The sequence below is a fragment of the Dendropsophus ebraccatus genome, chromosome 11 (assembly GCF_027789765.1).
Source record: "Dendropsophus ebraccatus isolate aDenEbr1 chromosome 11, aDenEbr1.pat, whole genome shotgun sequence".
Taxonomy (NCBI): domain Eukaryota; kingdom Metazoa; phylum Chordata; class Amphibia; order Anura; family Hylidae; genus Dendropsophus; species Dendropsophus ebraccatus.
Window position 1 is genome coordinate 71,029,386 of NC_091464.1, and position 11,708 is coordinate 71,041,093.

The 11,708-nt window shown below is 49.9% G+C and overlaps 1 protein-coding gene across 3 annotated transcripts in view; it reads left to right on the plus strand.

Moving 5' to 3' along the window:
* The window catches only part of USP25 (ubiquitin specific peptidase 25), an 80,682-nt gene extending 75,463 nt beyond the window's left edge, over positions 1-5,219 (plus strand). For all 3 annotated transcript variants that reach the window (XM_069945998.1, XM_069945999.1, XM_069946000.1), the window contains 4 exons: positions 591-670; positions 1,303-1,426; positions 1,884-2,079; positions 4,382-5,219. In XM_069945998.1, coding sequence (XP_069802099.1) covers positions 591-670; positions 1,303-1,426; positions 1,884-2,079; positions 4,382-4,554 — 573 coding nt within the window. In that variant the 3' untranslated portion in view covers positions 4,555-5,219. The remainder of the gene's footprint in view (positions 1-590; positions 671-1,302; positions 1,427-1,883; positions 2,080-4,381) is intronic.
* The last annotated feature ends 6,489 nt before the right edge of the window (positions 5,220-11,708 follow it).

Genomic DNA, 11,708 nt, shown 5'->3' on the forward strand with positions numbered 1-11,708 from the left:
GGGTTCACACTACGTTTTTGCAATCAGTTCCCCCCCCCACATCCTTTTTTTTTGCCAAAAATGGATTAAAAAAACTTGTGCATTTGTGTGCTTCCGTTAAAAAAAGGACCAAAACAGATCCGTTTTTTTTTTTTTTAATGAGCCCAAAAACATAGTCAACCTCATCTTTGTGTCCGTTAAAAAAAACAAAAAAAAAACCAATCCGTTTTGATCCGTTATTTTTATAATGGAAGTCTATGGGAAAACGTATGAAAATTGATTCACAAAAACACATCAGTTTTTTTCCAATCCGTTTTTTTTTTTTTTTTTTTTTTTGGAAAAAACGGATGAAAAAAACGGGTTGCAAAAACGTAGAGTGAACCCAGCCTAAGGGGAGAGGTGGTCTTATAATAGGGGGGGTCATCCCAGATGGTTTCACTGTAATTCTTTCTGCGACTCCAGCCTGACAAATTTTTGAAGAATAATAAGAAGCCATTTAGGCTGCGGAGTGCTTATCTGTTTTTATGTACCCTTTCATGCATATTCTCTGTGATAAGGTGGCGCTGTTTATGAATCTTGTTTTTTCTTTTTTCCTAATGATTCCTCAATAGAGGTGGCATAAGGAATACAGGACCTTTCGAGAGACCACGATGCTCATCTTGATTGGATTGGAATTGTTTCAGAACAAGAGGTATGAGATGGTGCTGTTCAGTAGTTCTATCTGGTTTATTTATGATCTGGTTTTTCCGTGAAAGTTTCTAATGTTCAATGTTTCATGTTACTGTTATGGCTTATTAATTCTTATGGATCTCCAAAGTGTCTGTTCCACTTGGCAGAGATGAGATTGACTTTGCCTTCTTATTGGCTCCAAGTATACTCTGAAGAAAGTGCTGTTTTTTTTTCTTTCATAAATGGTAGTCTTTAAGTCAGTACATCTCCACTTACAGTTGTAACCACTTTGTAGCCTCTTAATATCTATTGATATTATGAAGAACTGGGACACATTGGCCCACGTTTTTTTGACGTATTGGGTTAGTTAGCATAAATCGGTTTACGAATTTCTGCAATGATGTTGGGCACCTATTGGACAGTGCCCCCCCCCTCGTTTTTTAAAGGTATACTTTTAAAAAGAGCCATTATTCGTAAGTGCTGGGCAGCAGAACAAGTAAAACCTTTTCTGCCCCCCCTCTCCCCCCCCCCCCCCCCCCAGACAACCCTTTTAAATTTTAGGGACTTACCAAAACGTTGGCGATAGGAAGCGCAACTTTGCCTTATCCTTGACTAAGCCTGTTTAGATGATGGAGCCCATATCTTGTCTTTTAGTTATGTGGAGGCATTGCTGTACCTCATTTATGGCTACCAGTACAACAAGGAGCTGCTATCAAGAGGCCCGTACAGAGGACACGATGATGAGCTGATCTCTCATTATAGAAGGGAGTGTTTTCTTGTAAGTACATGTCTCTTTATTGCAGCGGGATGTTGAGTTCTAACTGGTGTTGAGCAGAGATGCCGAACTGTTAGGGTTTGGCAGTGTTCAGAAGTTGGAGTCCTCAAAAACGTAGGCTGTATCAGTGTTTTTCTGGACTCCCTAGTGCGGCATCCATCTTGATGAAAGTGGATAATTTCCACCAGAACAATAGTTTGTTGGGTGAAATGCAACAACAATGGATCACTTTATGCAAGTAATGACAGACTGACGTACCATGGAACAAGTTGGTTATGCAGATAATGGTAACCGGCTCACCTGGGTTGTGCACGACCAATGGACCTTTGGATCCAGAGTAAACAATAATGAAGGAACTTGTAGGAGTTGGCACTTGCCGCTCCTCTAGATGGTTGAATAATGTGAGGCACTCACTATGTTCATGCACACTCAGTTGTGTTTATTTCTTGTGTCTCTATAGAAGCTAAATGAGAAGGCAGCAATCATGTTCGAGTCCGGAGATCCCGAGGAAGTGAACAACGGCCTCACTCTGATGAATGAACTCATTGTGCCATGTTTGCCCATGTTGTTGGCTGATGAAATGGAAGAAAAGGACATTATTGCTGTAGAAGACATGAGGAATCGCTGGTGTTCCTACTTGGGACAAGAAATGGAACGTGAGTCCCTGTGGTGTAATACATCGTTATGCCATGCAGACACCGACCCCTAAGAGCTCAGGATAATTGGTGAATTATAGGAGTTATCCAGGGGTTATATGAAAAAGCACAGCTTTTCTTTTAAAAATTGCATCACCACTGTCCCCAGGTTGTGTGTGGTATTACAGTTCAGCTACATTCACTTCAATGGAACCAAGCTACAAAATCCAGATCCAAACTGAGGACAGGAGAGGTGTGCTATTTCTGGAAGAAAGTGGATTTGATTTTCTAAGCCTGGATAACCCATTTAATATAAAGACTCATTAAAAGGGGCTAGCCTTTTAGGTTTTTATTGACTCACTGATCAGCTAATCGCAGCAGGTCTGGCTCTAGAAACCCACTGCAATCAGCTGCTGTGGCCACTACAGGAGAAACATAGTATTACATGCTTAAGTGGGCCTTAAAGGGGTTATTCAGCGCTACAAAAACATGGCCACTTTTCTCCCACTCTTGTCTCCAGATTGGGTGGTGTTTGAAACTCTGTTCCATTGAAGTAAATGGAGCTTAATTGCAAACCACACCTGATCTGGAGACAAGAGAGGGGGAAAAGTGGCCATGTTTTTGTAGCGCTAAAATTCCTGACCCCCATCTCTGATTCCACACTAAGTGCAATATGTGTCTTGGAGATCATATAGTATTATGGTTTATGCTGTGCTATATAACCTTTATATAGTTTGTAGACTCTCTGTAACTGACTTTGCAACATTTCTGTAGACATCAGGCATAGTTGTGTGTGTGTGTGTGTGTGTGTGTATATATGACATGGTGAGATAAAACCATGTCATACCTCACATTATATCAGAAAGATACTACATACAGTACATATGGGGGGGGGGGGACTTAAAGGGGTAGTGCGACGCTAAGAAGCGTCCGCGTCATCAGCTGCTCAGCCGAGATTGGCTGAGCACAGTTATGCCGACGATGCGGCAGAGGGCGGCCGGCACTAGGGACGGCTGCAGCGATTCGGCCTGCCTCCCGAAGATTACGTTGTTGACAGAAGATCGGGGTCGGGGACGACGCGCGCCAGGTATGTATGGTACACTACACTTCCGGGTCCACGTGCGGGGGTGGGGGAACATGGGAAAGGGGGCGATTCACATACATAACATACATTACAAAGTTGTAAAACTTTGTAATGTGTGTGTTTTTGAGAATAATTTCTTAGCGGATTTGAAGCGAGAACCGCTGCGGATCCGGTATCAATTCACCCCTATGATAGCACTCATTGGCAGCGGGATTGACATCCCGCTGTGAATATGTGCTTTAGCTCCCTGGTGCCCGCAGCCCCGCCGTCGCATCCCCCCCCATCCCGGCCACATCCCATCAGCCCATCTCAGCTGAGCGGGACCGGAGCCGGGAGCCTCACTGCAGCTGCGCCGCCGAGCAGGTAATGTATGCTCGCGGCGGCGGGCCGGAGATGGGCTGATGGGGGGATGTGTCCGGGATGGGGGATGAGACGGCGGGGCTGCGGGCACCAGGGAGTTAAAGCACATATTCACAGCGGGATGTTAATCCCGCTGCGAATATGTGCTATCATAGGGGTGAATTGATACCGGATCCGCAGCGGTTCTCGCTTCAAATCCGCAGAAGTGAGATCCGCTGTGGATCCAGTAGGTGTGAAGGCACCCTAACACTTTTTTTTCTTCACTGTAAAAAAATGCAATCATTAGATTGCATATACTGATCAATGCTATGCCATAGCACAGCATAGAACAGTGTTATTGGAAATCTATGCCTGAGAGCAGACTCTATACATAGAACGCCGATGCAACAGGATGGAGGTAAGTGACTTACCCCTGCCCGTAGTTACAAGCTCACCTGTCACTAGCTTGTCCTGTCACTAAGTACCTTAAACGCTGCGATCACTGTAGATCGCGGTGTTTAAGGGGTTGATCACGGAATCGCAGCTGCCTGTCATTATGCTGGGATCCCCAGACACTGATGTGTGCGGGAACACTCTCACTGCAGGAACGTACTGTATATATACATTCCTACTGCATGGGGTATGTGCAGTAGGAACGTATATCTAGGTATTGCTGACGTGAAGGGGTTAATTTAAAGGATACTTGGTAACTATGGCTCAAATAAATAGCAGCTTTTCATTCTGACCATGTAATACTACATTTCACCTCTAGTGGCCTCTGCTCAGAAAAATTCTTGGCTGGCTAAAACCTCCCACAGAAGAACCAGCTGGTCTGCCATAGAATGGAAGGGTTTTTCACTTGTGTTCATTGAGCTCTCGTTTCTGTTTTCTTCCCTCTAGCCTGTCTGCAAGAAAAGCTGACTGACTTCCTGCCAAAACTGCTTGATTGCTCGACAGAAATCAAAGGTTTCAACGACCCGCCAAAGCTTCCTACCTTTTCCACGCACGAGCTGTGCGAGCGGTTTGCTCGAATCATGTTGTCACTTAGTCGTACGCCGGCTGATGGGAGATGAACAATGCACCTTCTTACGCACATTGTATAGACTGTATTTTTTTTTTCTTTTAGTTTATTTTCTCATGCCTTCCCGTGACAAGGTTTGCTTTGTTGCTGCTATAGTTTTTAACTTTTATTTTTCATGTTACGAACAGCTAAAGACAAAATGACTGTATAGACTTTAGCCAGACTGCAACCACACCTCAGTTACGCATGGCCTTCAGCATCCATTTTAAGCAAAGCAGACGCAACCAAACTATCCCAAAATATTTATGACGAGACTGCTTCATTGGCCACATTTTTGTGACAGTATTACATTGCTTTTATCTACAAAATCATTTTATCAACAGCTTCCCCCCCCCCCTCCCCTTTTTTTTGTTTCCTTTAAAGGTGTTGTCTAGGACTAGAAAAACATGGCTGTCACCTTGCCAGAAACGCTACCACCTCTACCCATGGGGTTGCGTCTGCTGATGCCACTGAGTTGCAATACCACGATCAGCTTGTAGTCAGGTGTGGCGTTGTTTTTGGAAGATAGCAGCTATGTTTTTCCTGTCTTGGGCAGCCCCTTTAAGTCTGGATTTATTATCTGTGACAGCAGCCATTTTATTATTATCAGGCGCCACGCTAAAGGACGCGGCCTCTGGTAGCTTGTAAATGAAATTAAAGAATAAAGTTTTATTTATGGCTACTCTGTTTGCAAAAAAAAAAAAAAACACTAAAAAAAATTGTACATTTGTGTATGAATATATGATTATTTTTGATGAGCTGAACAGTACTTCATGGATGGGTTTGTGGGGTTAAACTCTTGTTTCTTGAAGGATTTTTTTTTTTCAACTTTAGGAAATCAGCACATTATTTCTCAAATAAATATACTCTTTTTAAAAGAAAAAAAAATCATGTCACGTGGGTGCGACTATAATGGGTTACTTTGTCTGCTCAGTCCTGCTCTACCCTTTTATTCGAGTTGCAGATGGAGCAGAGAACTACACAGAATGGAAGTTCACTCAACTCGCTGCCAATGCTTAACAGGTTCTGGGTCCAGGACACAGAAGTAGCAAAGGATGAACAGATTCCCAGCAATTAAAGGGTTAGAACACACCAAGACTGACCTATGGATTCTTTAGGGCAGCATTGGCCAAAGCATTCAAGTAATCTTTGCGGGTCATGGATAGGCACACGTGGGGCAGGCAGCTAGGATTTATGCTTCACCAGGCTATCATGCCCTCTTGATACATGTGGGTTATTCATGCTTACTAAAACATGGCTGCTTTCTTCCAGGATCTGCACCTCTCCTCAATTTGGGTGTGGTTGTGCGACGCAGTTCTATTTAAATGAAAGGAACTGAAGTGTATTACCACACAGAACCCGAGGACATTTAAAGTGTCCCTGTCTTTATAACTTTTAAAATCTAAATCAACAGTGGATGTGATATAAAGCAAGCTTGCAGTTTACATTCATTATTTTTTTGTTGTTTTTAATATGCTGTAAAACAAAGCTGAACTTACTGCCTTCGGCAAGCAGATTTTCTGACTTGTTCTGGTAAAAAAGAGGATTTTTGTACTCACCGTAAAATCCCTTTCTTGTGGCTTCATTGGGGGACACAGCACCTGTGGGTATAGGCTACTGCCACTAGGAGGCGACACTAGACAGAAGAAGTGACTCCGCCTGGCAGGCTATACCCCTCCTACAGACACCAGGCTAACTCAGTTTAGTCACAAGCGGTAGAAAAAGTAAAGAAAACAACCTCAAAATAATAGGGTGGGAGCTGTGTCCCCCAATGAAGCCACAAGAAAGGGATTTTACGGTGAGTACAAAAATCCTCTTTTCTTGTGCCTGTCATTGGGGGACACAGCACCTGTGGGACGTACAAAAGCAGTCCCAGAGGGTGGGGAAATCAGATGACAATCCCCATGCGGCCTGCCTAACACACGGCAGCCTGCAGAACCTTGTGGCCCAGACTGGCGTCAGAGGAAGCCAGGATATGGACCTGATAAAACTTTGTAAAAATGTGAACTGAAGATCAGGTGGCGGCCTTGCAGACCTGGGACACCGAGGCCTGATGGCGAACCGCCCAAGAGGCCCCCACAGCCCGAGCAGAAAAAAGCGGTGACCCGCACCGCCACGAACACGGTAGGCATCTGCGATGGCCGTCCTGATCCAACGCCTAATGGTGGTCTTGGAGGCAGCCAGCCCCTTGCGCGGACCCGACGAGACCACGAACAGGAAATCCGAGTGGCGGGAAGGAAGCAGTGACTGACAAGTAGATCCGTATGGCCCGGACAAGGTCCAAACAATGCAGGAACCGTTCCCTAGGATGGGAGGGCGCAGGGCAAAAAGAGGGGAGAAAGATGTCCTCATTAAGGTGGAATGCAGACACGACCTTCGGCAGGAAGGAAGGAGGAGGGCGAAGCACAACCTTGTCCTTGTGACGGACCAGATAAGGGGAGCGACAAGAGAGCGCTGCCAGTTCAGACAACTACGGATGGACGTAAACGCCACCAAGAATGCAACCTTCCAAGAAAGGAAACAAAGAGACACCTCCCGTAGAGGCTCAAAGGGAGGACCTTGCAGAACCTCGAGGACTAAATTAAGGTCCCAGGGCTCTACAGGCTGTTGAAAAGGGGGGGGCCAAATGGACCACCCCCTGAGAAAAGTCTTCACCTGAGGGCGGAAATCAAGAGAACGCAAGGTGGAATGACTGAGGCCTTTGTCCAAACTGGATTGCAAAAAAAGAAAGAATCTTTGTCGCGGAACACACCAAGGGGTGAAAATTATTCTGTGCACACCAAGAAAAGAAGGCCTTCCATACGCGATGGTAGTTCCGAGCCGACTGAGGCCTGCGGGCCTTAAGCATGGTTTGGATGACTGGCTCCGAAAACCCCCGAAATCTCAATACCACGGCTTCAACAGCCACGCCGTAAAACTCAGCTGAGGTAAATTAGGGTGGAATATTGGCCCTTGTGAAAGGAGGTCAGTCCACAGGGGAAGACGCCAGGGGGCGTCGGTGAGGAGGTGCACTACGCCGATGCACGAGGACCGGCGCAGCCAGTCTGGAGCGACAAGAATGGCAGGAAAGCTGAGTGCCTTGATGCGCTTCATGACTCGTGGGAGAATGGGCAGAGGAGGAAAGGCGTAAACCAGGGAGAACTGCTCCCATGGGGTCACCAAGGCGTCCACCGAGAACGCGCGAGGATCCCGGGCTCGAGTCACATAGGTGGGGAGTTTGTGGTTCAGCCTGGAGGCGAAGAGATCCACGTCTGGGAATCCCCACCGCCGGCAGATTTAAAGAAACACCCCGGGATGAAGAGCCCATTCGCCGTGATCCAGTCTTTCGCGGCTGAGAGAGTCCGCCGCCCAATTGTACACCCCGGGAACGTGGACTGCCGAGAGAGCTGGAACAAAAACGCTCCGCCCAACGGAGAATGCGAGCGGCCTCGGTCATGACAGAGCGGCTCCTGGTACCGTCTTGACGGTTCAGATAAGCAACGGCGGTGACGTTGTCGGTCTGAACACGGACCGGGAAACCCCTCAGGAGATCGGTCCACTAAGACAGGGCGAGGAAGATGGCCCGGAGCTCCAGGATATTGATGTGAAGCCGAGCCTCCATCGGTGACCAAGAGCCCTGAGCCGTGTGGCTCGCGAAGACAGCCCCCCCACCCGGACAGGCTGGCATCCGTAGAGATGACCAGCCAATTGAGGGGGAGAAAGGACCACCGGAGACGACAACCACCAAAAAAGCTCCCTGCGAACAGCAGGCGACAGGAGGATCTCCTTGTGGAGAGACAGAGGGGGCCTGGCCCACTGAAATAGAATCGCTCGCTGCAGAGGGCGCGAATGAAACTGAGCGAAGGGTATCGCCTCGAAAGGGGAGACCATCTTGCCCAGGACTCACGTGCAAAGGCGAATGGAACAGGCAACCTTGTTGGGAGGAAGGAGAACGCGTGCCGTCTCTGTGTTGAATAGCATCCAGAGAAACTCCATAGAGCGGGTGGAAAGTAGGGAAGATTGTTGGCAATTGATCACCGAACCGAAATTGGTCAGGAGATCAAGTGTGATCTGGAGACTGGACAGAGTGTCCTGTTTGGAGCGGCCCTTTACAAAGAGGTCGTCCAGGTAGGGCAAGATAGCCACCCCCTTTGACCGAAGCAGAGGCATCAAGGTGCAAGGATCTTGGTAAAGACTTGAGGTGCCGTGGCTAGCCCAAAGGGCAGGGCAACGAATTGGAAATGTCGAGAACAGACGGTGAAACGTAGGAAACGTTGATGACTGGCTGCGATGGGAACATGCAGATAGGCGTCGCGGATGTCTATAGACGCAAGAAATTCGTCCTGCTCTAGAGACGCGACCACTAATCACAAGGATTCCATGCGGAACTGCCGAAGGCGAACAAACCTGTTCAGCCGCTTCAAATTCAGGATAGGACGGACCGAACTGTCCTTTTTGGGGACTGTGAACAGATTGGAAAAGAATCCCTGTAAGCGCTCAGAGGGAGGGACTGTGACCACAACTCCTTGAGCTAGGAGATTCTGAACCGCCTGAAAAAGCTCGGAAAGCTTTGCTGAAGAGCGTTGGAGATTTAATGGAAAAACGTGAGGCGGCGGAAAGAACCCGAACTCGAATTTGTATCCTGAAGACATTACCTCCCGAACCCACACATCGGACATATGAGCCAAATCTCCTTGAAGGAGAGCAGAAGACCCCCTACTTGAGGGAGAGACCTGAGTGGGGAAGGACCTTCAGGAAGAAGACTTGGGGGCAGGACCCTTAGAAGGGCGAGAACAGGGCTGCCAGGATGGGCAGGGTTTGAAGGAGGGCTTCCTAGAAGGAGCCGGAGGCATATCCTTAGCCGGGCGACAACGTGTCGGAGGCTCAAGGGAGCGGAAATGACTGGAACACCTGAGAGACTGAGGGCGCCGGGACCGGTTCTGAGGGAGCAGGGAGCTCTTCCCCCCGGTAGCGTCCGAGACTATTCAATCCAGCTGCTCACCAAAAAGTCTGTTTCCTGCAAAGGGAAGAGAAGTCAGAGCCTCCTTGGAGGCGGCGTCAGCTGACCAGGATTTTAGCCAGACCGAGCGTCGGATGGCTAGAGAGTTTGCCAGGGCGCAAGCAGAAAAACGAGCGGCTTCCTGAGAAGCGTCACACAAGTATTTGGACGCATGCAGAATCTGCGAGCCCAGAGACAGGAGATCCTCGCGTGGAGTGTACAGGGAGAGGTCAGGACTAACTGCCTGACCCAAGAGGAACAAGCCTTGCTGACCCAGGATGCAGCAAGGGTAGGACGCCGGTCCGAACCAGCTGCAATAAAGACCGACTTCGAAAAAGTGTTGATTTCCTTGTCCACTGGGTCAGTGAGTGAAGCACCATCTGCCAGAGGCAGAGTAGTAGACTTGGAAAGTCGTGAAACCGGAGGGTCCACAGATGGGGGCACCGTCCATGTAGAGACCAAGTCAGGGGAGAAGGGAAACAAAGCCTCGGCACGCTTAGAGGATGGAATCCGCCGGTCAGGGTGATTCCACTCCTTGGCTAGAAGATCCTCAAATCCTTATGACCAGGAAAAACCAAGGGTTGTCGCTTATGAAGGACTGAAGGAGACTTCACTCTTGGATGTAGAAGGGGGCTCTTCATCAATATGCAAGGTGTCCCGCACTGCACGGATCAAGGCTTGCACTGCAGAGGCCAGCTGATCCTCCCTGTCAGACTCTGAAGCAAAGTCAGAGGGGTCCCCCGAGGTGGCGGAGAGGGGTCGCTGGGAAGCAGAACCGCCTGCAGTGGATCTGTCGGAGAAGGGTCTGAGGAACACCTAGAGGGTGACCGTGAGACAGAGTCTTGGTCTCTTATGGGATCGTCCTCTGGAAGGGAAGTCAGGAGATACCCTGGAGGACCCCGCTGCTGGGGGCGCCTGGGAGGGCAACCGCTCAATGGCATGAATCATGACCTGAGACAGCTAGAGAGGTCACCGATCGCCTGGGACAGGGACCTAGCCAACTCAGGAGAGGCTAAATCTGAACCTGGAGGGGGGGGGCCTCCTGGGAGTTGGCACCAGGGTTAAGGCACAGCAGGCAGAGGAAACTTCTTAATGCAACGAACACATGCAAAGTGTGTCGTCACAGCCGCGGGAGCGAGCTGCCTAGGGGGGTCGTCCCGGGGACCAGACATAGTAGCTAGGGCTGTTAGCCTGGGGAGTGGGGGAGGGGGATATCACCCACTGGGTGAACCTACCCGACCCTGGAACTGCTGCCGTGCTGGATGCTGGACTGGATTCTAGCTGCTGCACGCTGGTGCTGCTGTTGCACAGGGAGTTGTAGCTGCTGTACTGGAGCTGCTGTTGCACAGGGAGTTGTAGCTGCTGTACTGGAGCTGCTGTTGCATAGAGCTGCTGCTGCTGCTTGGGAGCTGTGGGGCTGACAGTCTGTGATAGCAGCAGGAGACCACAAGCTGCTTGGCTGCAGGGGAGAGGAGGAGGAAGGGAGGGGGCACAGGGAGGAGAAGGTGGGGGCTACACCAATAGGAACTGGGCAGGCGGGCGGGCGCTCCGCCCCCGTGACGTCACGGCTGTGCGCCGATGCGGCCTAGCTCCGGGAGAAGCCGGGGCCTAAATTTATGGAGCAGGCCGGCGGCGGCAGGACGCCGGCGCGGAGCGCTAGAAGACGCGGTCGCCCAGCTAGCCCCGGCAGCTGCTGCCAGTGCCCTAGTGCCACCCCCGGCAGAGACACCACGACCAGATGGGGAAGTAAGTCAGAGACCCCCCCGGAGACCCCTGTGCTGTGAGGCGGGGGGAGGAAGGGAATCCACCCTGACTAAACCTCTGACAGCAATGTCCCTAAGGACACTGCGCAGGACGACACCCCAGGAGAGATAGAGACCCCAGGAGGGGGAAGAGGGTCCCTAAAGAACGCTAGGCAGGACAATCCCCCCAAGAGGGAAGGGGGGGGGGGAGACCCCAAAGAGAAGACTTGGGGCAGGTGGGACAGAGGAGATACTCACCTGTCCGGCGGCTTCAGGTGCGCGCAGGGTCACCCCTTCGGTCACCTCGCACCTGGGTGGGGTACCGGCATCATGCCGCAGGGAGCGGCGGTGGGGGACAGGTGACCGGCGCAGGGAAATAAAAACTTTCCGTGCACCCTCAGAGGGAAGCTACGTCTGGTGTGGCAGCCCACGCCGACGGTCCCCCTG